General features: G+C 48.2%; 3 protein-coding genes across 3 annotated transcripts; 2 read left to right on the forward strand and 1 right to left on the reverse strand.

Moving 5' to 3' along the window:
* Window positions 1–5104: 5104 nt before the first annotated feature.
* Window positions 5105–9271, reverse strand: rnf6 (ring finger protein (C3H2C3 type) 6). Its single transcript, XM_068747971.1, has 3 exons — window positions 9130–9271; window positions 8791–8967; window positions 5105–8427 (listed from the first exon to the last, which is right to left on the reverse strand). Exons 1-3 carry the CDS (start codon window positions 9269–9271, stop codon window positions 6626–6628), a joined length of 2121 nt encoding a protein of 706 aa, XP_068604072.1. The 3' UTR covers window positions 5105–6625.
* Window positions 9272–11657: 2386 nt separating this feature from the next.
* On the forward strand, window positions 11658–17653 carry cdk8 (cyclin dependent kinase 8). Its single transcript, XM_068748136.1, has 13 exons — window positions 11658–11785; window positions 12824–12899; window positions 13283–13393; window positions 13514–13654; window positions 14097–14154; window positions 14252–14383; window positions 14486–14629; window positions 15287–15356; window positions 15516–15588; window positions 15745–15842; window positions 15936–16014; window positions 16118–16273; window positions 16667–17653. The coding sequence occupies exons 1-13, from the start codon at window positions 11658–11660 to the stop codon at window positions 16790–16792; spliced, it is 1392 nt and encodes a 463-aa protein (XP_068604237.1). The 3' UTR covers window positions 16793–17653.
* Window positions 17654–18855: 1202 nt separating this feature from the next.
* wasf3b (WASP family member 3b) lies at window positions 18856–26696 on the forward strand. The gene is given in 14 exon segments (XM_068748135.1): window positions 18856–18943; window positions 22613–22734; window positions 22736–22801; window positions 22803–22842; window positions 23345–23479; window positions 23585–23650; window positions 23653–23737; window positions 24300–24417; window positions 24492–24596; window positions 24598–24674; window positions 24752–24927; window positions 24930–25011; window positions 25178–25491; window positions 25901–26696. Coding segments are annotated over 13 exon segments (1449 nt in total). The 5' UTR covers window positions 18856–18943; window positions 22613–22707; the 3' UTR covers window positions 26059–26696.
* Window positions 26697–26748: the final 52 nt, after the last annotated feature.

The following is a 26748-nucleotide window of genomic DNA, read 5'->3' on the forward strand; positions in this document are numbered from 1 at the left end:
AAATATATATTATGCGTGTTACCACGCACAGTCCTGCGTGGGGGCTCTTTTTGGTGACGTGAGCGCAAACACAAACAACAGGGCTGCGTCCGCCATCGTTTATTTACTCAGCTGGCGCGGACAGACGCGGCGGGACGCCCGCGCAGCCTCGTCCCTCTGCCGGCCTCGCTGGGGAGGGAAGCCGCCGGAGCCGGTGGGAGATCCTGACCCGTCAAACCGGTCATCTGGGCCGCCACGGGAGCGATGCGGACGGGTCGATTACCGGACACCGAGCGACTGCTAAGAGTCCGGACAGCAAGACGCGGCCATATGGAGGAGCCGCTTGGGTGCAGCGGGGGGGGGGGCAAAGTCGGGGCTCCGCGTTTAAAAGGGCCAGGAGCCCCGCCCGGTCCCGCTTCAGGTCTACCGTGGCGCCTCTGTTTGTTGCTGCATGGGAAACAGCTAAAACTCAACCTGTAGACGTTTGGGTTCTACTGGGGGGGGGGGGGGGGTCTCGATGGACTTTTCTATTTCTTTTGGACTTTTTTTTCTTTCGGTTTACATCATTGCCTTTCCATCTCTGTAAAAAGTAAGAAACGGAACTATTCAACACCACAAAGTGTGTCTCCGCGGGGCAGAGAGCGAGAAGGTCAAAGTCTCCCCGAGCAAGATGCTCTCTTATCTCTGCATCACTGAGCAGTCCGTTACCTCCACACCTACAGATCTATAAGCTACGGGATCAAAGGTCAGCACGCCGCGCCGCTAACGGTGCTGCATGGGATCGATCGCGATAAGGAGGGATTGTAAGGAAAGATTATAATAGATGAATGACGAGGTTAAAGGTAGTGATAGCATTACCCCCCCCCCCCCCCCGGGTTATCTATTTCTATTCTTACAGACCCTGCACCGCTCCTCTGCCCCTCCCGTCCACCTTTTAACCAATTTAAATCCATCAATGCGAGCAGATCGATAATCCCATTCCTAAAGGAACCGATTGGTTGCCCCCGGTTATCCATTACCGACAGCACAGCAACAGTCACCCCCTGTCACTCATTAGTGATGCGCCTCCAGTGAGTCAGCAGACGCACAGCACGCCGCCGGCCGGCCGGACCGGCACCGATAACCTGCAGTCAGAACCCGCAGACCGATCCGGCCTCCCACCAAAACAAACTTTCACCGCTGATACGCTGCTGAATAATGGATAGTCACAGGCTGCATAATTAATCAACATTTTCCAGGATATTCTCGCAGAGAATATTTCACCCGACACTCCGCTTTGATTTTGCGCCTCAGCCTCCGTTAGTAACAGAATTGTGTTTTTGTCACGATGCAAATGTGGCTTTTGAGACGCGTAATCCGGTCACATCTAAAAGATACGCGCCGCCTCTCTTGCACTGCAGCCCAACGACATACGAGCCAGACACAAAGAGCTACTAATTATAGCAGCAGTTATAGTAGAAAGGCTTGCGAATCATCCCAAGGTGTTGAATCACCTTTACCCACATGCACACGCACACACACACACACACACATTGTCGTCATCCAAATGAAAATTCATCGAAACATTTGAACTTGCATGGTTGAATACGGAAGGCAAATCTGAGCGCGTTACAAACAACAGTTATCCGAGCACGTTTGATCTCGTTTGATCTCCTCTCTTGGAAACATGGCTGCAAAGTTTTTGGAATCCCCCCCCCCTCAGATTTTAATCCTCCATCAGTCACCGTCTCCATCAAAGTGTTCTTGACCCGACCAGTGAGCCACAGCCAGTTCACTCGTTTCAACGAAGTTAAAACATAAAGCTAAACTTCCTCCCCCTAATCCTAATCTCCCTTCATTTGGTCAGGAAAGCATTACCAACAGAGCGTCGTCTACTTGGGTAGCCCCTGCGTCCCATGGCTGTCCTGGCCTCCTGGGTGGGGGGTGGGGGCGGCGCCCGCAGGCCTTGTTCGCAGGCGCTGCGTTCCCAGCCGGACTACAGAGTCGGAGGGAAGGCTAGAAAGCCTCTTACGGCCGAGCGAGCACGCGAGCTAATCCCCTGTATGCCTGCTCGGCAACTTCACCTGCTGCTAATCTATAACCTGATAATCCCACAGGTGAGAGTGCAACACACACAGGTGCTAAACCAATGTATGCGTACACACAGACAGGCACACACTCGCGCTGTATTTCGGGCACACTTGGGTGACAGACGACATGCAAGGCCCCAACGTGCACCCTCCACCCCCGCCCAATCATTAAAATCAATAGCATAGTCTCACGTATGTGCCTTTCATGCATGCAGCAGTGTTTGATATGGACACGCTGCAGGGATGCATGTCCACGCAGGTATGATTCGTGTTCTGCAGCATGCATATATGCAGGCTAGTCACTATTAGTACGTGGCTTCGGGTCCGTTCAACGCTCACCCCTCCTGGCCCGAAGGAGCTACAGATCACACGGCGGTGAGGTCACGCCTTCACCTTTGCAGACAGCAACCAGAGACGCCGTAGCATGTCGCTAGACATCGTAGCTCTTCAGGGCCAGGGGTCGGGGTCGGGGGGGGGGGGGGCCTGCCCCTATAGTCGCCGCCCATGGCCGCATGCAATTTGGGGCTGAAGATCAGAATAGGGCTTCATCCAGTCTGTTTTTAAGCAAACTCACTTTGGTCAAACCCGCCTGCGAGGCGGGCGCGCATGGTAGCGCCGGTGCCTCGGCCCGGATCCTGCGGTTCAGAAGCCTCCTGCCTAACGGGGGTCAACACTAACTGCTCTGACGGCGTTGGAGCGGCCGCGGCGGGAGAAAAACAACACACACAAGACAACATGTCAGTACACACAATGTACTCCAAACACACACATCCTGGCGTTTGGATCTGTCTGTCACCGGAAGCATTCATAGTGACAAGGTTCATGCCTGTGTATGACAGATGCAAAACAACAACAACAACAACAACTTATAGCTTGCCCGAGAGCGCCCTCTTGTGCCCAATTTGCAGACCTACCTCCATGGTGCAAATTCATTGGGACTCTTCCTACAGTATCTCCCGCATGGCATCTCCAGTAGCTTGGCTGCCATGGCGACCAATCATTATCTTACCAAAACAGATGCATTGTTGACAGTTCGCTGAACTGCATGACTCACATATGGAAGAAGAGGCAGCCTACATTAAAATATAAATAAGTCCTATTCCTATTGAAGAAAATCTGGAATAAATGTTCGGTGCATTATTAAAAGCTTTACATTGTGACATAATTCAGAAGTATTTTATTTTTCTGTACAGTGTAATGTATTTTACTCTACCAACGTAAAAAGTATTTGTGAGCATTCATGTGTCAAAGGCAAAGATGGGGAAATAGTTAGCCGTTAGTCAGAGTGTACATTATTACCATTTATGTCCTTCATAAATACAAATGCAAGTATTGCTCTGCGTATTCATGTGTTTGAGACTGTGTGAGTCAATGTGACAGACTGCTAGCAGCAGACGTCATCCCCAGGGATGTGCAGTTCCCAAATCGGAACAAAGACTCAAGAGGTCAAGCTCCGGGGGATTACAGTAAAGTCAGCATGGAGAATCCAGGAGGGAACACGTGCACATACTAGAGTAGAGTAACACCCCCCTATACATCAAATAATGGAAATACTGCCGTGTTAAAGACCTTTATGCAACTTTCAGACAGCATGAACACAAAATTGTGTCCATTTAAATGACTGAACATCCCCACATTAATCATCCTGATACAAACAACTATAAAACTACCAGGTCTAACAGGTCAACTCAGGGGTTGTGCAGGTTTTTTTATGTAGCTATACATTCAAAAAACAATTTCTTGTAATAATGTGAATTTCCAGTATCAAAAGATCAAATGGTAAATTTATAAAACGGGAGACACGTGCAGTGATGCTGAGGAATCGATTTCCAACGCACGAGCGAGCAAAAATACTGAGATGTAAACACAGACTCTGGATGTGAACGGGCCTTAGGGTGAGACATCCATTTCCGGACGGGCTCCCCCCAAAAAAAAAAAAAGAAGCGCGGTCACGTGATTTTTTTTTTTTTTTTTAAAGCCGGCTGATCGAGGACTATAATTTTCTGTTTGGCCTTTCAAATACAATATAACTCAAATCACATGGATTGACCAAAAACCACAAACGAATTAGTATTTATTTATTAAATATTTAGGTGGGTCAACCCTTGAGAAAATAAATATCATATAATGCGGTTCATGAGGTCCACATATAATATATAATATATAATATATATTATATATAACGTCACCATCATGTCGTGGGGAACACACACATTCCATACATTTGTATTAATGAGACTATTTTATACAAAAGGGTAAACGGCGCTGCCTCCGACCGGGCACCGGGCACCTCCCGGTGGCAACAACGGAGCGAGAATAACGGTACAGCCCCGCACGCATGCCGCAGTCACGGTAAGTACGTCACACGCGCACGGCGGTCCACGGTCGGCAGTAACAGACCTTCTTCTACACGCACGTCACATTCACAAAGGTTCCATCGCGCTCCCCGTGCAGAAACATGTCCGCTCCGCGCTCACCTCCCTCGCTGTGGATCTTCTTGGCTCCCCGGTTGAAATACATCTTTCCGTCGGTGATGCTGGGAGGCTGGGAGGAAGAGGGTCATGCTCATGGGTTCACGGCAGGGCGGTAGTTCGCTGCCCCGGGCCCAAGCTGCTGCTGCTCGGGGACCGTCATTACTCTCGGCGGGGGGTGACAGGTTGGAGCTGTCCTGTCCGGAAGTCAGTGGTCCGGCTTCCGGTTGGTACTTTCAAAGTAAATCCCGTCAGGAAAAATAACCAAAGTGAAATCTCCTCAAAAATGTTACCAACCATCATCACTACCAGTTTTGGCTTCTAAACAGCAGGTTAAAGTTTTTTTTTCCAATTCACATCAAACACACATTTTATTTAAAGAGTAATTAGCTAACACTTGGATTCAGTGACGTGAAGCTACCGGTATAGATCCATACACAAGAGTTAATTCAGGCAAAACAAAGCTGCATTTTATTCCATCGTTAAGGAGCAGTGAAGAAAACCCAAGGCATTCGTTATATTACACAACCGTTACATTTTCTCTCATCACATTGTAACAGGATACAATTTTCCAATGTTATACAATTTTCCAATGTTGATTTCCATTTTATTAAATAGGAACAGAATAAATATTCACTTCTTGAGGAGTCACGGCGCTTTCCTCCGATGCTCACCGAGCAGCTTTGTGAGAAGCAGTTGAACCGGGTGGAATCGTTTCTTCAGCGTGCTCCCACACGTCTTTGACTCGACATTCTCGGGAAACAATCGCACATTTTGACGTGTAATACTGCATCGTAACTGCAGTTTTATTAGTGACGGGTTGTAGATCTGGCGTAGTGTTGACAATGGACAAAGTGATCCTGGAAACACCGGGTAACGTAGCCACGTAATCCAACTATGCGACACTAGAAATGTAAAGTAATATAACATTAAAAGCAGACAGGAATATATTATTAAAATTGCCTCTTTCAGGTGTTGCACTGGTACTTGAACACGGAGTAGACTGCAATAACTGGCAGAGCCAACTAGCCAGAAACTCCGCGCTAAAAAAAAACATTATAAAGAATGATTTGAGTTAGCTACATATTTGTAATACTTTTATTTAGCAATTCCACATTCCAAGCTTTTCTTCAGCAGATGTATCAGGCATTGCTCGAGACCAACTGCGGACACCGAAAGGAAACAATTTCAGGGTAAACAACATTGTTTTAAAGTGGAGATGATAATCAGGTATAACAATGTAAACTATAATGAACAGCAAATAAAATTATTCTCCATATTGCACAACTTATACTCAAATACAACTATCGATTCCCGATCAAAAACATGTGTTTAAGTTGCGCTACTCGCATGTTAAGCTAATGACTTCCAAGTGGCTGATTTTAGTGGGTGACTTGCAAGGATGAATTTCGTATTTAAATCATATTAAATTGCATGTAGACGTCGGCAGGTACAAAATGAAACTTTCTTTTTTTTTTAAACTTAAAACACACACACAGTCCTAAATCATACAATTATTCACCAACTTAAAAGGCTCACTTTAAAATCAATGGCAAAGCTTTAAAATGGCGAATGTAAAAAAAAAAAGACGGGATGTTTCCGGCCTCCATCCTAAACCTGACGTTTGACGGGCATCTTTGCTTCAAGACCCTTAAATACAAGCAGTGCTGACATATTTACAGCTCATACGGAAAAGAAATTCAGTCCGAAAGTGATTTGGGAAGTCCAGTTGTGACAGAAGTCGCGCGTATCGGGCATTAGCGTTAAGTCAGACTCGTCAGCAACAGCGAGAGAAGCTCCTTAAATGAACGCCGTCCGTTGACACGAGCCACTGAAGCTTTGTGACGAGAGACCAGAGAAACAAGTCGCACAAAACAAAAGAAAATAAAAAGCGCTACACTGCTGAAAACAAAGATTCTAAAAAAATAAAGTTTCATTAATTCTCTGCATTTATAATTTATTTTTCCGTTTGGTTCAACCCCAGGGATATTTTCCGAAGAAATGCAACCGTTGAAGCGCTATGTACACGCGTAGCCCGCTTGGATGGCTCCAGTTCAGCCAGTCCGGGGGAAACACAATAGTTGCGATAGTTTGCGAGCCGAAGAATCAGTCGCGATGCGGCGCGAGGATGGGCTGCCGGCAGATGGGGCAGGTGTTGTTTTCGGAGAGCCAGCGGTCGATGCAGTGGATGTGGAACTCGTGGGAGCAGGGCAGGCGGCGCAGCCGGTTTCCCTGGGCGTACTCGTTGATGCAGACGCTGCAGGCGCGGCCCCCCTCCCCCTCCAGGCTGGCCTGGCCGTAGGTGCGCGTGGAGAGATTGTCGATTTGCTCTTTCGTCAGGCCCCGGGGGTGTTCGTCGTCCTCCTCGTCGTTGAGCAGGAAGAAGTGCGCCAGCCGCAGGATGGGCAGCGTGCCGTTCTCCACCAGGTTGTTGGTGTCCCTGCTGGTCGCCCGTCCCTCCGGGGTGCCGACCACCCCCGCTGGAAGCCCCGTCTGCCCACCTTGATCCTCTTCCGTTCCAACCGGCCCCACCCTTTCGTTATCTGCCTCGCCCGGTCCGTTTTGGCCGCCGGCGCTCTCGTTTGTGTGGAGACGAGCGGAGCTGGGGTTATTATTCACGCCGGCGCCGTCTGCGTGGCCGGCAACCGTTTCGGAATCTGCTTCCGTCTCCATTAAGGAGCTCAGCTCGCCAAACCCGGTCATGATCTGGCGCAAGATGGAACGCAGGGCTGTGGAATTGGGCTCCCCCAGGCCCGTCTCGCTGATGCGCCTCAGCGGTATCCGGATGGTGCTCACGTAGGTGCGGATCCCGGCTCGCTCGGAGCGAGAGATGGTGCGCCGGAATCCTCCGCTGTCGCTCTCAAACGTGACTGTGTTCTCAGCCACCCGCGCGCGAGAACGCGTCCTGCTGGCGATGCTGTCCCGGTCGCGGTTCTCGCCGGGTCTTATCCTCCTCACCTGCAGGTCCAACATGATAGTCGGGTGCCGTCGAATAGAACTTCCTGATCCTATTACTTGAGATTCGTTCTCGCGTTCGCCAGCCGGCTCCGTTAGAACCGTGGGTTCCGCCGCAGTCTCTACTGTTCCCGTAGAACCGGGGCTTGTGCCGCCGCCTGGCTCCACCGTGTGGACGCTAGAGTCACTGACGCCGCCGCCTGGAGGCGGAGCCGTAGCAACAGGTAGCCTGTGCAATGGAGAACGGCTCCGCATGCGGGCCGAAGCCCAACCCGTCGCCCTGCGTGCACGGCCACGTGATCGAGTCCTGCTGCCGCGAGGTTCGTGTCCTGCTAACGGGACCTGAGACCCGGACTGGGGCGAAATGCGGGGGCAATCTATGGACGCGGAGATGTGATCGCTGCCCTGCGCGACCTCCGCTCCCGGGGTTTGTTGTTGTTGTTGTTGTTGTCGAGGCGTGGGTCGGTCGACGGAAAGAAAGGCGTCAGTCAGAGGAGGCGCCGGAGGCTGCGGAGCGGCAGCAGCCGAAGGAGGCGCAGGAGGGCCCATCGAGAGCGTGGTGGAGCTGCTGCGCGTGCGCCGCGTCTGCATCCTCCTGCTGAGGGCCGGGCGGGGGGTGGGATACGGGGCCGGCCTCGCCGCGGTCGAAGCTCGAGGGTCGGAGAAAGACGAAGTCGTGCGCGCAGCCGGTGAAGCCGTGGCCGGGGCAGCCGCGGGCGGCTCCGGACGATCCGCAGCGTCGCTGTGCTCCCCCGGCTCTGGCTGATCGTGGTTGATGTTGATTTCGAGGCTGAAGCGAAATTCTCCGCTGTTGGGATTCGTTCGGCTGACGGCGCGCCATGTCTGGTTGCCACTCTGCCCGCTGCGGGTGGCGTTGCCGGTGCGTCTGAAAGTGTTCAGCCACTCCAATAGCGAGTCGCCATTAGAAGCGTCTGCCCCAGACTCCGCGGCGCCTGTTAAAAGGAAAACGGAACAAGATACTAAAATGTATTTTATTTAAAAAGAAACAGCTAATAACAAGATTATTCCTTTCTTCTTCGTCCTCTTAGAGCAATGAGAATTTCAGCCAGTTAGCTCCTTACCTTACTCAAACCCGGTCAAAACACAAGCAATTCATTTCATCGCTGATTCTAAATTCAAATAAATGATCAACCAATATTCAACCTAAACAATGTCTGAAAACTGTGAAGGGGAAGATTTTACAACGATTACTTCATAATAATCCAGTTTCACATCATTTATGATGGAAGATATAAATAGTTTTATCGTTCTGGTGCGGAAGATGACAGAGACAAGCCCTTCCACCTCTTCCCTACCTGCCGCTCTTCTCCCAGCAGCTCCTCTCTCCTCTCCGTCGCCGCCGCCGCCGCCGCTGCCGCTCTGGCGTTCGCCAGAATCCGTCGCCTGCGCGCGCTGCTCGGCGCCGGGCTGAGACGACATGTGCTCTTTTGCTCCGTCGAGACGCTGCCTCAGCTCCTCGGCGGTCACCTCGCCTGCGAAGCGTAACGAAAGCAGCGGGTCAGAGCGGATACAGAACGTCACCATGGCAACATATAAAATGAAATCTTTATTCACGTCACTGACTATGCAGGTATATTTGCGAGATAAGGTTACACGCGTTAGCGTAGCAGGAGGGGTTTTGTTTTGGTCCTCACCCGGGGTGCCAAGGAGGTTGTTGTCTCTCATGAGGCGGTACTCCTCTTCACTCAACTCGTTAATGAAGTGATAGTACGCCTCCTCCCGCCGAAGACGCTCCGCCTGCCTCCTCCGTTCGTCCCCCCCTCCAGGAGGGTCCATCACCGTGGAAAGTGCTAGATGAGTCAAAAACGGGGGGGGGGGGGGGGGTGGGTGGAATGTCATACGAAGCTACTACTACAGCTTTATAGCTGCTATTATAAATAAGGGCTGAACTCACGTAAAAAAAAACCCTTACAATCATTCAAACTGAGTATTTCTACCATTTATCACCAAGTTGTAGTAGAAATGTGGGAAATACATTCGCTTGTCTTAGCCTCGATGGAAACAAACGGTTAAAGACTACGCCATCCATTTTCTATCGAGAGACTCCACAAGTAAGACTCGGGGTTGAGCATTCTGCCAAATGGTGCTAGCCTTTAGCCCGACAACAGCAGCCATCGGCTAACACTCGGTTGGTTCGCCGCAATGGACAGTTGACGGACTCCCGAATAACGACGGAGGCTTCGTCTGAACAATATCAGCCATATTACGAGAGTAGCTCCGGAAGGCCACATTACTGAAGCCACTAGAGTAAAGCAACTAAAACGGGCGTTGTCATCCCGGTTAACCACCAATCACGGTCCTATCCTTAATGACGGACGTGCCAGGCGTCCAATCGCTGCTCCACAAAGCCGACGAACTGAACGGATGCATCTTCTGGGTAAAACGCAGGCAAAGACAAAGAATCGGTCAGCGTTTTTTTTTTTTTGACAGATTCAGATAATTGCGAAATAAATGCCTTTTAATGATTAACTGCAATTCCGGACAGAAGCATCAGTCAGTTTCGATTATTATAAAAAGGGGCGAAGTGTCATTCAGAGTGCGCCACGGTTAAGTTGCTAGCCGAGCACTAGCAAATTAGCAGCCCGACGACAGTAGTGTTAGCCGACTTAGCAGTGAGCTATGAGACTAATTAACTTTACACGTATAAATGTTTAAAGAAACTCTTTTATAGAGGACTTAGTGTATACAGGTCTTACAAATGTATATTACCGCAGCTTTATAAGACATGACAATAGCGTTAAACGAATCTACTACCTGACAAAGCAGCGGTAATATGGACGGGTTGCTTTGCTCTCCCTTCTCCCACAAATCAAGATGGGACCAGTGGTGTTACACGACTTCCTCCGTCGAAAACAACTACTCTGCTTACAATGGTTCCTAGCAGAGGAGGTACACCAAAAACTGGGTGTAATGACGAACACAAAATATAACTTAACAAGAAATATAATAAGGAAACAAATATAAAATAGATATAATACATAAACAACTTGAATGTGTCTTTGATCTACATTGTCAGTTTCTGTTCATTTGTACAACTTTACACATTAATGTTTACAATATTAAATTCATACATTGGAGAGATTTACACAAAAATACTTGTGAAAATTACTACGGTATATCACATATGGAGAGTCTTATATTAAACACTTAAAATAAGTAGAGCATTTTGAGTTGTTTTCCACCCAAACAGTTGAGCTCATTTGTTAAACGAAACCCTCAAAGCGCTTTGCCGGCAATCCACAACATAAAGTAGTGAAAGGAAAATGGTGTAATTAGTTTGAAAGAATCAGCTGCAACACATAGCATGGGGTGTTATTACAATGCAACCCTATTCCTTATTGCTTAAGAGCATTGGAGTTATTATTCTGTAAACAATGTCATAAATTAATAAACAACATGTTTCCCTACAGACCATCACAACACCCTTAATATATCTTGATGCTACACAGAATCCCCCATGGAAAACTATTTAATAATACTTAATCACAATAAAAAAAAATCAGATGCGTCTGTGGTAATGTGGCAATAAAATATCCTTAAGATTTATACTTTTGTTCAAATGAATGAATATTTTCCATCCATCCACGAAACGTCATCGTAATCTTTCACATTTTTCACATTTTTCTTTGCCTCTGCGCTTTTTGTATGGGACTAAATTTTGTAAAAAATAAATAAATAAACAAACAAAACACTCGACTTGGCAATGACATTAGGAATAATTAACTCGTCGTGTTTATATCATTTTTTATTTGTTTTAAATAAAACGACTGGTGAATTCCCACGTAGGGGGGGGGGGGGGGGTCACCTGTCTACCTATTTTCCCCTTCAGCTCTTTCTCTGCGGCAGGGACTACTTTCACGACGTTTTTACGACACTACTGCGTCGGAATACGTTACCGCTTGTGAGTCTCTTTTGGAACAGATACCGGCTGCGAGAAACGCAGCGACGAGAGAAAGGAAGACATTTCGGACTCGGTTTCCCACTCGGACGGTCCCCGAACACCGAACGTCCTCGCCCGGTACGAATATCATCCTCCGGGGACACTCGATGTGGAGGCTCGGCTGACGAAAACTAACGTTTCCTCGCTTGGGAAGACGACTAGCCGGATAAACCCAAAAAAAGGTTTTACCTTCTGCCCGAACCGGGGGGTGGGGGGGTGAAAATGGACTACGACTTTAAAGTGAAACTGACCGGCGAACGGGAGCGCGTCGAGGACCTGTTCGAATACGAAGGATGCAAAGTGGGACGAGGCACCTACGGGCATGTGTTCAAGGCGAAGAGGAAAGATGGGTGAGTGGATGAGCAGGGGGGGAGGCCTCGGGCCGGTCGACCCTTCACCTGCCCCCCCCTCCTTCACCGAAATGTAATTTAATGGTAATTAAAGTTTGAGATTGATGTGGAGAAATAAGGGGAAGGCAGTGGATCGCAGGATGCTGACATCCGGCTGACCTTCGGCTCTGCGTGGATCGATCGCCTTGATCGTGGCTTCTGTTAAAACGTACCTGAAAAGAAAGCATGAAGTTTGTTTCCCAATGTTGCAGGAAAACTCAACAAGTAAATCTGTTTTGGGGTTTTTTTATACAAAGGTTTGAATATAATATATAAACTGACTTTGGTTATATTTTTCATCCTGTTTATTTGTCCTCTCTTACTTTTAACATCAGCACACATCTGTCCTCTTTTTTTAATGTATTTTTTTTAGTATTTTGTCCTTCAGGCAATAGTGGAAGGATGACACGAAATTAGGACATCAAATGATTGGGAATGGAATGCAAAATATTGGCCTTTTTATTTTTGGGACTAGAACTGGATAATTGTTCAGTTCTGCACCATCAAACCCGTAGGACAAAGCCGCCATCTTTAAATAATAATAATGTAATTATTTTTTTACATTCTGGACCAGAGCTTTGGACCCAGAGGCAGCTTCAGCCACTCGGCTCCATACGGGGCCCGTCCTGGCAGCCTCGGAGCGTTTAAAGATGTTTGTGTTCACGTTAGGAGACGGCTGTTTGGATGTAGGCATGAGGGGGAATAAAGCATTGGGGGGGGGGGGGTCAATTCATTCAAGTAAAAGCCAGTCCCGTTGCTCCGCCCCTCGCCCGCTGCCAGACATGGGCCCGTTTCCTGACCCCCCTCTATTGTTTCGAGTCTCAGAGGTGAGCTTGATTACAGAAATCTGGAGGTAATGCAACTCGCCCTCTTCTCTGTGCCAGATGCCAAGTGTGCCCCCCCCCCTCCTTCCCCATTTATGTTTCTGTGCAGACTTCTCTCAGGGGGGGGGCTGCAGTCTGCTCTGCTGTTTATGCCGCTCTGCTTCTCTGTTTGTAGGAAGGACGATAAAGACTACGCCCTCAAGCAGATTGAAGGAACCGGCATCTCCATGTCGGCCTGCAGAGAGATCGCAGTGAGAGCTGCTGAGCTTTGTTTGCTCTCTGCTAAACGCCCTCACGCCGTTCCAAGAGGCTTGTGCAATGTCTGAATCACCCTCGCCAGTAGCTGTCGCTAATTGAGGAGCTAGCGTGAATAAGAACATGTCTATTAATATAATCCATATGGAGGATAGACCCAACGTCACCCCAAATGAATCTTCTTTTTATCTTATTGTGTCCGGTTTTACGGGCGATACTGTATTTGCATTAATTGGCATCATTAGTACAGATAAAACACACATGAATCAGTACAAACGTTCTCTTTGCCGGTGTGGATATTTGCCGTGCGTGTGTGTGTGTGCGTGTGTGCGTGTGCGTGTCTGTGGTCGGTCCTCTGACTGTTGTTTGTGTATTCCAGCTGCTGCGAGAGCTGAAGCATCCCAATGTCATCTCGCTGCAGAAGGTTTTCCTGTCGCACGCGGACCGCAAAGTATGGCTGCTGTTTGACTACGCCGAGCATGATCTCTGGGTAAAAACGCACACTCTTCCCTTCTAACGGCCTTTTTTTTTTGAAGACTGCGACACAAGTGATTGTGTTCCGTTGTCGTGCGACACAAACCGCGCTTACTATTATCTTGTCTTTCTGCAGCACATCATTAAGTTCCACAGAGCCTCCAAGGCCAACAAGAAGCCACTTCAGCTGCCGAGAGGAATGGTCAAGTCTTTGCTCTACCAGATCTTGGATGGCATCCATTACCTTCACGCCAACTGGGTCCTCCACAGAGACCTTGTAAGGGAGTAGATATTTAGGTAGAAGGGGAAACGACGCACCGGTTAGTGAGTGATGCATGAAGCTGCAAGCGGGCTGCGTTTAGTTTAGTTTCGTGTCTGTTAAAAGATGTCGATTTATAATTTGTTATTAAATGTAGTCATTAATAATTGTAGTACATGCATAAGCTTTTTGTCTTGTAATTTATTTATTTTTTTAGAATGAACGTATATTCAAAGGAATGCTGTTTACAGATTTTTAAATGCCTGTTCTTGTGTGCTGCAGTCTGTTTTTCCTCCACTAGACGGCAGCAAAATGAGTTTTCATTACAGTGCAGATGCAGGACTGGAGCTCAGCAAATGAGCCAATGCAAACTTTATCACTGCCATTTGACTCGCTGCCAGTAATTGAAACGTGGACAGATGTTAACTAGTGATTAATATGTCTCCTGCCTCTTTCCCAGAAACCAGCTAACATTTTAGTGATGGGGGAGGGGCCAGAGAGGGGTCGAGTAAAGATAGGTATCTATTTTGTGACCTTTTTTGAAATGCTAAATCATTCTCGTTTTGAGATTACTCTCTCTTTAATGACTATAATATCTATTTATTTATTTTTCAGCTGACATGGGTTTTGCCCGTCTCTTCAATTCACCGCTCAAGCCTTTAGCCGATCTCGATCCTGTGGTGGTCACCTTTTGGTACAGGGCGCCAGAACTACTGCTTGGGGCCCGGCACTACACCAAAGCCATTGGTAAGGATTCTGCAACCTCGCGTGTAAATGGTGTGCGGCCGCTTGAACTGACTTTGGCAAGAGCCTAAGCCGGCGTGTGTGTGTGCTCTGCTTTCCTCTCAGACATTTGGGCGATTGGCTGCATTTTTGCAGAGCTGTTGACGTCTGAGCCCATATTCCACTGTCGCCAGGAGGATATCAAAACCAGTAACCCTTACCACCATGACCAGCTGGACCGCATCTTTAACGTCATGGGTTTCCCTGCCGGTGAGACTCCAGTGTTGCCGGACTCTGGGAGGGAAGGGGTGGGGGGGTGGGGTTGAAGATATTTTTTCTTCCAAGCAGTATACACATATTAATACTGACAGCTGCAATTATATCAGAAATGCTGTGGATAAGCATTTTTAACCAAGGCAGATTATTTTGTCAGTCGTCTCTAGCTTGTATTTCTTCAGGCAACAATATGATCTCTGGGCTCTTAACATCAACCGACATGATAGATGAAGCCGAGTCATAAACATAGAAGCTCTTACCGTACTCACAGGCTACATTTGGGCCTATATTTTCCACTTCGCTTAAGTGGCTTCTGATCCTTCCACCATTTCTGCCCTAGTTGTGTCGTTTTGACTCTGCGAGATATACGTTTGACAATTCCTCTGCAAAGTCTTTTTGTAAAGGTGTTTTTTTTATTTATTTATTGAAGCTTAGATAACAAAGACATCCATTTCAAGTTCAATTGAAAGACAAATGCCATCCAACGCTTTGCTATGCTCGTTTTGCAACGAGAGGTTGTCGTGGTAAACTCGCAAGCATTTGTGTGCAGAGAATGTAATCCAGATTTTACAACCTAAGTAATCCGTTTTTGAAGGGAGGGGGGGGGGTGTGCGATGTTGCATAATCCTGTCATTCCCCTCATTTACACAGATAAAGACTGGGAGGACATCAAAAAGATGCCAGAACACTCTACGCTGATGAAGGATTTTAGGAGGAACACGTGAGTCTGCGCCGCTGTCCCCGTTTCTTATATCACGAGCCATGTAAGAGCGAAGCAGAGTGGCTGCCGGCTCGAAGACATCCTTGAGCTTGTAATAGCTCCGTGTGTTCATCGCACTGCAGGCAGGATATTGTTAAATCTGTTCCTTCTCTGTCACAGATACACAAACTGCAGCCTTATAAAGTACATGGAAAAGCATAAAGTCAAACCAGACAGTAAAGCGTTCCACTTGGTGAGTTAAAAATGCCCCCCCCCCCGGCAATGCTGCGCAATTAGCATAGAGCTGAGACGTGAGGCTGCTAGTATGGCAGTCATGCAGCTATCAATTGGGTTTCCATGGTAAATTATACTTTATGTTTGAGGCTAATATTCTTTTTTTTCATTACAGCTGCAGAAGCTGTTGACGATGGATCCCATCCGTAGAATCACATCTGAGCAGGCCATGCAGGATCCCTACTTTTTGGAGGAGCCCCTGCCCACCTCCGAGTGAGTCACAACGCACACGTACTAAAAATTCATAATTCAATGATTTGGCTTTTCATGTGAATACTGTATACCCGTTTGTGTTTTTTCCTGCAGTGTGTTTGCAGGCTGCCAGATTCCGTACCCCAAGAGGGAGTTCTTAACGGAGGAGGAGCCAGAGGACAAGGCGGAAAAAGTCCGGAATACATTGATTATTGTGGAAATATACCGAGATGTGGGGGGGAAGGGAAATGTTACTAATCAATGGGGCTAAACAACTTCTCTATCGCTCCTATTAGAAGAACCAGCAGCAGCAGGGAAACAACCACACAAATGGGGCGGGGCACACTGGTAACCCTGACAACAGCCACGCCCAGGGCCCGCCCCTGAAGAAAGTGCGAGTTGTCCCACCCACCACTACCTCAGGTGGCCTCATTATGACCTCCGACTACCAGGTAGGCCTCTGCATCCTGAGAGGTGCGAATCAGAAGCAAAGGACAGAAATATTTTAGCAACTAAAACTCTTTGAGACGATCGTTTGCTTTATAGCAGTCATCTTGGATTTCACATTAAAGACAATTACCAAACCTTCTTGGCATAATAATACTCAGAAATTAGCAATAACATTTCCTTTATAAACACAAATGTGTGTAAACCTTAAGCCATTATAGTGAACATCTTCAGCTAGATTTTAAATGGCAGTGGAGATTTCTTATCGATCTCCCATGATCCCGCGCTCTTCACTGCTTTCTGCAGAACGCGCTTTATGGTTTCCGCTAAGGGGTGAAACTGAATGAATATAATGAGTAGTGTTGCGTAACGTCTGTTTTTTCTCTCTCTCTCGGCAGCGCTCCAATCCACACGCTGCCTACCAGAACCCCGGACCAAGCACGTCACTGCCCCAAAGCAGCATGGGATACTCCTCTACCTCCCAACAGCCGCCCCAGTACTCCCACCAAACCCACCGCTACTGAGACACCCCACCTGCGCGCGCACGCACTCACACATACACACACGCACACTCAGCTCTTACCATGCCCACCTAAACGAATGTACCGAGGAACGTGGGGCTGTCCAAGGAAACAGCCCCCCCCGACACCCCTACCCCACAGAGGGCACCCTGTCTGCAGCAATGGGGTGAATGACAGCAGTCTAACCTTAAGCAACACACCATAACTCCAGTATTGGAAACAAAGCTAGAGAGCAAAATGTGAATTTATTCCACGGTGGAGTCCGACCTGCATCCGTCACTCCGACGCGATGAAACCAGCCAAGAGAAGATCGCTTGGTTTGAGGATGTCGGACGTGAATCTGTGTCGTCAAGTCCTCCCTCCTCTTCTCCGCCTGTCTCCACGCCCCCACCTACGCCCCGCCCACTTCCCATTGAAGTTCGGTTTGAGCCTGAAAGCTGCTACTTGACTGCCAGCGATGACAGATTCCCTGTCTGACCATCCTCTTGTCTGTGCATCTATCTTTTAGTTTATTTTGTGTGTGTGTGTGTGTGTGGTCCTCAGAGGACTTAACTAAGCTGCTGTGAAGCATGCTGGGAGGATGTGGAGAGCCCCCCCCCCCGCAGCTGTGGCATTGTGGGGGGCTAAGGACAAAAAAAAAAAAGGTTATAGTAGTTTATAAATTAATCTGTTTTCATGGCAGCGCTAGCAAATCAGCCGGTGGCGGCTGAGCACTTGGACGCCGTGTACTGCGGGCACGCCTTACAACATGATGGCAAAGCCAACCAGTCACATGGAGGATGGTCGATGGAAATGCATTGTACTGTATTGTATTGAAATATTTTACATGAAGCAAGTATCCTGACAATAAAAAGTGGGAAGGTTGATTTATTGCCTCCGCCAAGGAGGTTATGTTTGTCGGTCTGTTGGCAGAATTACGGGAAAAACTGCTGGATGGATCTTGATGAAAAAAATCTGAAGTTGTGGCCTTGTCTAATTTAGATCCCATTAAATTTTGAGAGCGACCAGTCTGGATACAAAAAAAAAAACTCTGGATTTTCCCTTTTTCTTATGATGGAGGCTTTTAAAAAAAAGAATATCTAGTAAGATATGCATTCAATTCACTCAGTCGTAAAAGGGGTCCGATATGCACCATCATGCAAAATGTCTTCCGGATCTGATCCAGAATGAGGTCAGGAAAAAAATATTACATTTTAACGAAGAAAACTCCATTTACAGATTCAAGAATCAGTCAAAAATGCACAAACTCAAATCTGGTGGGAGAGACAGATTTAAGACGGTTCCGTCTTTTCTGTCTGAAGTGTTCCCCCTCGTGACAGACTTGTGTGTGTGCTTTGATATTCACGAGAAGATCAATTATAGATGCTAAACTGACAGATGTGGCAGAAGTGCAAGCCATGGCTTGCCCCTTATAATACCACTAAATATCTAACAATGAAACTACCTTTCCAATAGACTAAACTTAATCTGCAATCTGAAGCAATACAGTGCTTCCTTTTCCTAATTTGATGGCTGCTATCTGTCTAAGACTGTTTTTGTCTATAATCACTCGTGGGACAGAGGATCTTAGATCTAAGTATAGTATTTCCTCTCATTGATCCTCTTCTTGGAGGATGCTGGCCCATCTATTTCAGTCTGTTACACAATAGTATCTCAGATCGTTACCAGAAACATACCAACCAACCTCCTAAAATCCTGTCCAGTTCTCAGTTTTATGTTCTTACTCTTTATTTAAATACGTATTCGTGTCTAAAAGGTCACGAAAGCCACTAAAATCCTTGTCGTTTCGTTAAGGAACGGGAAATAAATAAATTAAGCTCTTCGGCAACGCCCATCTGTGGTCCCGCCTCCTTCCCTTCCGGTTCCGCTTCCTAATTGGATAGTCTTACGTCTCTCTTAAACGCGTAACTGTTTAAGAGAGCCGATTGGTTTAAGTGGACGCCCATCATTTGTTAAAGCCCCTATTTGTAGATATGATTGGTAGAGCTGGCCGCTGGGGCACGCCCCTTGTCCTCAGAGGATCGTTTTTTAGTTTTTTTTTTACCCAGAGTGGCCAGACGAGCTCGGGGACACAGGATGGAAGAGCTAACGGGAGGATCTAACGGGAGGATCTAACGGGACACGCGGACGCCCTGGATTCTTCTGATTCTGCTGGTAATATTTTTATATAATAATACATTTTGTAAATAGGTCAAATTTGCTATTTTTATTGATTATAGTCTTATTTATCCAAACTAAAAACTCGACCACTGGACAGAGGCTAGCTAGCCAAGTGGTCAGTTGTTGTAGCCCCCCCCCCCCCTCCCTTAGTGCCCCCCTCCCTTAGTGCCCCCCTCCCTTAGTAGAGGATAATAAACGGAATCTCCGGAGCCGAATTCTGCCTTGAAAATGTTTCTGTTTCTTGTTTACGAACAACTTTGACTCGATAATTTATTTCGCACATCTCCTGTTAATCATTTTGAAAGACTCCAGACTGTAAACATCCGGTTAAATATAACATTAAAACTATAACATCCGGTTAAATATAACATTAAAACTATCAGAAATTCGTGGGAACTGAGGTGGACGGACAGATGTGGGTCAGCCCATCAGTAACAGTGATTGATCGTGTGTGTGTGTGTGTGTGTGTGTGTGTGTGTGTGTGCGTGTGTGTGGGTGGGTGTGTGTGTGTGTGTGTGTGTGTGTGTGTGCGTGTGTGCGTGTGTGTGTGTGTGTGTGTGTGTGTGTTTGTGTCAGCTTGTTGGAGAGACAGGGTCAAAACAACATGCACGAACAGCTTGTAAAAAAGAGGAAGAGTAAAACCACGTCTGCTATTTATTACTTATTTATTGGTGATGGTAGTAATCTATTACTAGTTATTATTTGCATGTATATTTGAATTAAAGTAACACACCCAGTTTCACGCAGCAGTTTAGGGCTGGGTTTGTCTGGATGAAGATATTCTATATTTCCAGACATGATAGGTTTAATTACATTTGTGTTAATTAAACAATTAACAGTCATTTATTTCCTGCATATAAACACTTAAGTCACAAAATGTGTTTCTATACTTGCAGTTTGCTGTGAATCATTGCTTCCATTTGGCATTAAACACCGCTCTGGTTGTCTCGGAGTGGATTATGGGATGTTGTTGGACAGGTGTGGCTGAATAAAGTTTTTATTTCGGGCAGTTTGACCTGACGTAACTCAAGCTGCATTTTTCATAACATCAGGACAAGCAAAGCAGAACGCTGTGCTCGGCTCGTAAATGAATAACGACTCCCTTCAGCTCTTAATGGAGTTCTCACGTCAGTAGTAAAGGCCCCCCCCAGTAAAGCCCCCCCCCCCCCCAAGTCTCCGGGTGTTGGTGTGGAGATGTAAGCGATGTAAGGAGCCACAGGAAGTGTGTGTTTTACCATGAAGGCCACCTTCTGAGGATCAAAGACGTTGTTTCTGCTGACGTTTGAGAGGCTCCCTGATGTGTGTGTGTGTGTGTGTGTGTGTGTGTGTGTGTGTGTGTACATGTATGTTTGTATGAAATCTAAGCACGCTTGCTTGCTGGGCTGTAATTAAGAATCCAAACACACAGCAAAATCAAAAGTTCAGGCGTCTGTTCTAACGCATAAGTAGATGCTCTCCTCTCTGGCGCTGAGGCCATATGTTCAGGCTCGGGGTTCTCCCTGGCTGGGAGGAGGAGGAGGAGGAGGAGGAAGAGGAGGAGGAGGAAGAGGAGGAGGAGGAGGAGGAGGAGGAGGAATGGCCACTTGCTAGGTTTTCATTGCGAGAGCACAGGGAACCTTAAAGAAGAAGGTTGAAGAGGAGGAGGAGGAGGAGGAGGAGGATGCATGGGAGACTTGGCGCTGTTGCCGTGTGAACGGAGCTCTATTGTCCAGGAACCTTTCAGCGGCTTCCCCGAGGTCCCTGTTCCGACCCCTCCCCCCCACCAAGCACACACACTTTGTCCCCCTCTTAACGCACACACACACCGTCTCATTGACGCTCCCTTCGGTCTCGTCCTCATCGCGTCTCTCTTCTGCATCCAGTCTGCCGTCACTTCGCACTAGCAGACTTGGCCTGCCCCCCCCCCCCCCCCCTCCCTCCCTCCCTCCCTCCCTCCCTCCCTCCCTCCGTCCCGCTGCTCACCCCCCAGTCGCTCATTATTTCGCCTCATTTATGTGATCGTCATGCCAGTCAGACAGGAGGAAGCAAAACATGCAATCATCTCTCTTATTCCATCCCATCCCACAGGAAGCGGACAATCCAAGGATGTCCTCTGTCCCCAAAGACCTTATTGACTGTGTCCAGCGTCCTCTGTCCCCAAAGACCTTATTGACTGTGTCCAGCGTCCTTTGTGGCAGCACACGATGCTATAATTGTACTCTTTGTTTCCTCTTGTTGGCGTGAGGGGGTTTCTCAGGGGGGCCGCTAGCTGAGAAAACGGGGGGGGGGGGGGGGGCAGACGAGGACTTGGCTGGTGGGAATTGGCAGAAGCGTCTCGTTTCCGTCTTGGACAGCAGCAAAGACAGGATATGTGATTACAGTAGTTTCCTGCGGAGACGCAGAAAGCAACTCGCTGGAGATACTTCACCAAAATAACAAAATACTGATATTTTAAGACGCTTGTATGTTGTCCTTTTTGCATAAATTAATATCTGCAAGGTCCAAAATGAGTTTGTTTTTGTACCGGTCAGCTATTAGGAGCCTTCCCAGTGTTTGATGGGCGTCTGTCCTCCGGGCCCTCCATTGTCCCCGTCTGTCTTCCGGGCCCTCCATTGTCCCCGTCGTCCTCCGGACCCTCCATTGTCCCCGTCTGTCCTCCGGACCCTCCATTGTCCCCGTCTGTCTTCCGGACCCTCCCTTGTCCCCGTCTGTCCTCCGGACCCTCCATTGTCCCCGTCTGTCCTCCGGACCCTCCATTGTCCCCGTCTGTCCTCCGGACCCTCCATTGTCCCCGTCTGTCCTCCGGACCCTCCATTGTCCCCGTCTGTCTTCCGGACCCTCCATTGTCCCCGTCTGTCCCTCCGGACCCTCATTGTCCCCGTCTGTCCTCCGGACTCCTTCTTGGTCCGTATATATGCATTGTTACGGTCAAGCGTTCGGACAGGAAGCAGAGGATGTGACACGGGGAGGGACCAGGAAGCAGACCGCAGGAAGAAGCTCTGATTGGGACGCTGCTCTGGTGCATCATGGGAGTTCTCCTTTTGACGTTGGTTTGACTTTATGCATGAATCTCTTGATTGGGTCAGGATTCCAGCTGGGCTGGTGACAAGCTGGTCCGGGATTAGTTTAGACCCTGTACCCCCCCCCCCCCCCCCCCAATGCTTTAATCTCTGCTGGACGCTGCAAGTCCTCTGGCTTGTGGCCCCCGGCTCAGCCGCATGCGTTCCATATTTCAATATACTATACATGCAGAGACAGCTGTGTGGACGACGCCCACAAAATCATTGCAATAGTTGTATTATTTATAGAAAGGAAATGACCCCCGTACAGGGAATTCATCTTTATTCCTGGAGGTTGCATTTAGTTTTAATTGCCTTGGAATCAATATTGGTTCAAAATATTGTACAATATGGACTCTAACTTAGTCTAATCAGGCAGCTTGTGAAAATGTGATCATTTTAAGTGTATCCGGTCTTTAAGACCAGGGAAAACACGACATTTGGAGTGGAGCTAGAAGAGGAAGTCCGTTAATAGATCAGCGGAAAATAACTCGCCGTCGGGTTGAATATTTGGGCTCCTGACATTTTGAAAGACAAACTATTTCTTCAAATACAGTGTGAAATTGTTAGTTGCGGTATTTAATCCATATCGCTGTTATATAAATGGTCTTTCTCTCGTCCGTAGGGCTGATGTAGCGGACGGAGGTGCCCTTCCGTCTACCCAGAACCCGACCCGGTCCAGAACCGCGTTGCTTGCTCGCCTTGCTTCGAGGCCTCGCCATGCCGCTGGTGAAGAGGAACATCCGGCCCCCGCTACCTCTGCCGCGGGGAACTTCCCGACGCCATCGACAGCGAGCTGGAGTGCGTGATGAACCAACACGCTCTCCTCCATCATCCGTCAGCTCAGCAGCCTGAGTGAGACGCGCTGCTGCTTGTGTGTGTGTGTGTGTGCGTGCGTGCGTGTGTGTGTGTAATGAACCCTTTGATATCGACTCTAATGCTGACTGTAACTGTGTCGGACAGATCCGTCTTCCGGCCCTTCAGCAATGCTTTTCCGTGTCGGCGTTCAACGCTTCAGCCTGTTTTTAATTGGCTCCCTTTATGGCGCCGAGACTTCTTCACTATTCATTCAAAACAATCTCTCTCTCTCTTTTTTGTTTTTTTTAAATCGACCCAGTCATATTCTGTTTGTGTCTCATAGTGTCACACGCCTGCGTTGGGAGGCAGCTGGGGGGGGGGGGGGGCTATATATAGGATATATACTGGGTGTGTATAAATACCCACAAAGGCCTGGAGTGCTGTATGAACATACTCAACTCTTCACCTTGTGTCACATTACAGTCTCATTGATTGGGTGTCTGTCTCTGTGTCCTTTTCTTCTTCTTCTTCTTCTTCTTCTTCTTCTTCTTCTTCCTAGGTAAACACGCAGAGGACATATTTGGCGAGCTGTTCAAAGAGGCCAACGCCTTCTACATGCGTGCCAGCTGTCTCCAGGACCGCATCGACCGGCTCGCTGTCAAGGTCACACAGCTGGACTCCACCGTAGAAGAAGGTGGGTCAAGGTCATTCAATGTCGATTCTTCTGTCCTTCGTTCCTCTCCCCGCAGACCGATGACGTTGCCACTATTCCTCTCTTCCTTCTTTTTTGTGTTCTCAGTTTCCCTGCAGGACATCAACATGAGAAAAGCTTTCAAAAGCTCTACCACTCAGGACCAGCAGGTGGTGTCAAGAGCAGCGTGCCAATTCCTGTCCGAGAGATGTGCAACCTGAGCGACAAGCCGCCGCCGCTCAGCATCCTGTCGGTGTACAGGTCGGTGTTATAACACAACGTCATCCTGTCTGTGTTATAACACAATGTCATCCTGTCTGTGTACAGGTCGGTGTTATAACACAATGTCATCCTGTCTGTGTTATAACACAATGTCCTCCTGTCTGTGTACAGGTCGGTGTTATAACACAATGTCCTCCTGTCTGTGAACAGGTCGGTGTTATAACACAATGTCCTCCTGTCTGTGAACAGGTCGGTGTTATAACACAATGTCTCCTGTCTGTGAACAGTTCGGTGTTATAACACAATGTCGGTCGACGGCGCACTTTGTCTCTGGATATTATTTTAACGTCAATTTGATACCGAGAAGAAAGATAAAAGGAACATTTAATCCGATGTATTACAACATTTCACATTTAAACTTCATGCCTTTTTTTTTATGCCCCCCAACTTAGTCCTCCCACAGGAACACACAAAATATTCCCTTTTTCTCTCGCTTTCTTTCGGTTGAGCAACGACGCGGCGCCTTCCTAGTTATACGTATGTGTACAGACTTTTTTTTTTTTTTTGCATCCATCCACTTTCTCGATGTCTGTTTATAAAGGGACGATAATAAGGACGCGCTAAAGTTCTACACGGATCCCTCCTACTTCTTCGACCTGTGGAAGGAGAAGATGCTGCAGGACACGGAGGATAAGAGGAAAGAGAAGAGGAAGCAAAAGGTGCAGATTGTTCAGGATGTGGTTTACGTATCGCGCAGCTGATCGCTAACGTTTGGGTTCCGTCTCTCCCTCAGGAGCAGAGGCGCTGCGTGGACGGGACGTTACAGAGGGAGGTGAAGAAGGTCCGAAAGGCCAGGAACCGTCGGCAGGAGTGGAACATGATGGCTCTGGATAAAGAGGCTGAGGCCGGACCATCGACACACGATCCACCGAGACCGGGGGGCTTCCTCTGAGGGCTCCATGTCGCCGGAGAACAGGTGGGTCACGCGATCCGCGCCATTCTTCTCACCACCGCGCACGTATTTCACTCCCTCCGTCCCGACGTCTCCCTCAGGGGTCACGGTCCGGATCAGCACCACTACCCCAACGCCGGCCACGCTCACACCTACTCCGGGCCCCCGCCCAGCATCCTGGCTGCCCAGATGGCCGCAGGGCACGGCCCCCGTGCAGGAGGAGAGCACGACGGCAGGGGAAGGACCACGATGGCCTATCAGGGTGGGACTCTGGGCCGGCCCACCACCAAGTACCGCTGCCCCCCCCACCCACTGAGGCGATGAATGGGGGCTCGATGTCGCTGCCACCCATGGACTACAGGTAAACAGATTCAGTAGGACGCGCTGAATGTTCCGAACCTCTTCTTCTTTGGGCTAATGCTGCCACCTAGTGGTGTCGTATGCACACTTCCCCACCCTGATGAGGCGTGTGGCAGCAAATAAATAATAATAATAAAAATAAATAATTGTCGTTCTTTTTCTTGCAGTATGGATGGCTATGCCAACACCGGGCCCCCTCCCCCACCCCCAGCCCCTCTCATTCCCTCTGCCAAAACGGCTTTTGCCTCCCCCCCCGGAGGTCTGATGTCTCCCGGGCCAATGATGGGTGCCGCCGGCTACGCTCCGCCTCCGCCACCTGTATCTGGAGCTCACGCAGCTCCGCCCCCCCCCGGTCCTCCGCCTCCTCCCCTTCCAGCCGGTGCCTCCCACTTAACGACATACAGGATGTCCTCCTCTGTACCTGCTGAGCCCGCGGTGGTCAATGATGCCCGCAGCGATCTGCTGGCCGCTATACGCATGGGTAAGAGCGTGCGTGTGCGTGTGCGTGTGTGTGTGTGTGTGTGTGTGTGTGTGTGTGTGTTCTCTTTAGAGAAACATTCTTTTGTGTAACCTTTCAAATATCAGCAATTTGATTGTAAATAAGTTAAAAATTCTCTAATATTGAGAAATATAAATAAGAAATGGCTACTTTATAAACAAACACGGTCTATATTTTGTTGGGAATCAAACATATTCAAACATAATATTACATAATTACACATTTTCTGTCAGTATTTGGGAGCAGATTCACTTTTAAAAGCTGACGCAAGCCGAGCCATCTGATTTTATCCATTGCAGAAAATATATCCTTAACATTTTAACGCATTTGTATCACGTAAAATTCCTGTTTTTTTTTTTTTTTAATATTACATTCTGTCTTTTCCTTGCAGGCATCCAGCTGAAGAAGGTGCAGGAGCAGCAGGAGCAGCAGGCTAAGAGGGAGCCGGTCGGGAACGACGTGGCCACCATCCTGTCGCGGCGCATCGCCGTGGAATACTCCGACTCCGAAGACGACTCCGAGTTAGAGGAGAACGATTGGTCGGATTAATTTATGTATGAAACGACTAGAACCGCAAACACAAGGAACGCACGCGTGTCGTCTCACACGCACACACACACAGCGATGCTGAAAACACACACACACCGACAACTATCCTATGCTGTAGACTGATGTAAGCTGACTGGTCCAGAACTGGAAATCTGGGGGTGTATTCAAGATGCGCACGCACACACACACACACACACTGTAAAGACACTAGTACTATTACGCTAAGCACTCTGAAGCATTGTGAACACACCTCCTCTACCTGTCCTAACACTATAGACGTCCCGTTAAGGTGCTTCTTCCATGTATAGTCCGAGCTCGAGAGGGTTAGAACATTTAGAAACGTTCCTCTCCAGCTAACCGGCGTACTCGCCTTTTTAAAATGTTTTTACTGAAACACTCGCCGCACAGCAGGAGGGCGAGTTTTTTTTAACGTGGCGATAACTTTAAATGAAGAAGACTCGACCACGCCGGGCGATAATGGATTCGGGGGGAGGGGGGGGGGGCGGAGAGAGAAGGCTGTGATGAGAGGGTGCTATGTAAAAAAAAAAAGTCTTATTGATCATGAATATGTGAATCGAGCCGTCTGTGTCTGTGTTTACGCTCGTTTAAATGTAACCTCATTAAACGCTGAATGAAGGACCGTCAACGGGCCGCCGTGTCTCTTTACTATTCTACCGTCGTCAGGCACCT

This window comes from Brachionichthys hirsutus, chromosome 14 (genome assembly GCF_040956055.1).
Source record: "Brachionichthys hirsutus isolate HB-005 chromosome 14, CSIRO-AGI_Bhir_v1, whole genome shotgun sequence".
NCBI lineage: Eukaryota > Metazoa > Chordata > Actinopteri > Lophiiformes > Brachionichthyidae > Brachionichthys > Brachionichthys hirsutus.

Excerpts from the sequence above, each read along its gene's own strand:
- rnf6 (XM_068747971.1), bottom strand. The coding sequence starts at position 9,271 with ATGGACCCTCCTGGAGGGGGGGACGAACGGAGGAGGCAGGCGGAGCGT. Across the intron at positions 8,968-9,129 it reads CAACCTCCTTGGCACCCCGG|GCGAGGTGACCGCCGAGGAG; the intron begins GTGAGGACCAAA and ends TACGCTTCGCAG. Across the intron at positions 8,428-8,790 it reads TGCTGGGAGAAGAGCGGCAG|GCGCCGCGGAGTCTGGGGCA; the intron begins GTAGGGAAGAGG and ends TCCTTTTAACAG.
- cdk8 (XM_068748136.1), top strand. The coding sequence starts at position 11,658 with ATGGACTACGACTTTAAAGTGAAACTGACCGGCGAACGGGAGCGCGTC. Across the intron at positions 15,589-15,744 it reads ACAGTAAAGCGTTCCACTTG|CTGCAGAAGCTGTTGACGAT; the intron begins GTGAGTTAAAAA and ends TTTTCATTACAG. Across the intron at positions 15,843-15,935 it reads GAGCCCCTGCCCACCTCCGA|TGTGTTTGCAGGCTGCCAGA; the intron begins GTGAGTCACAAC and ends TTTTTCCTGCAG.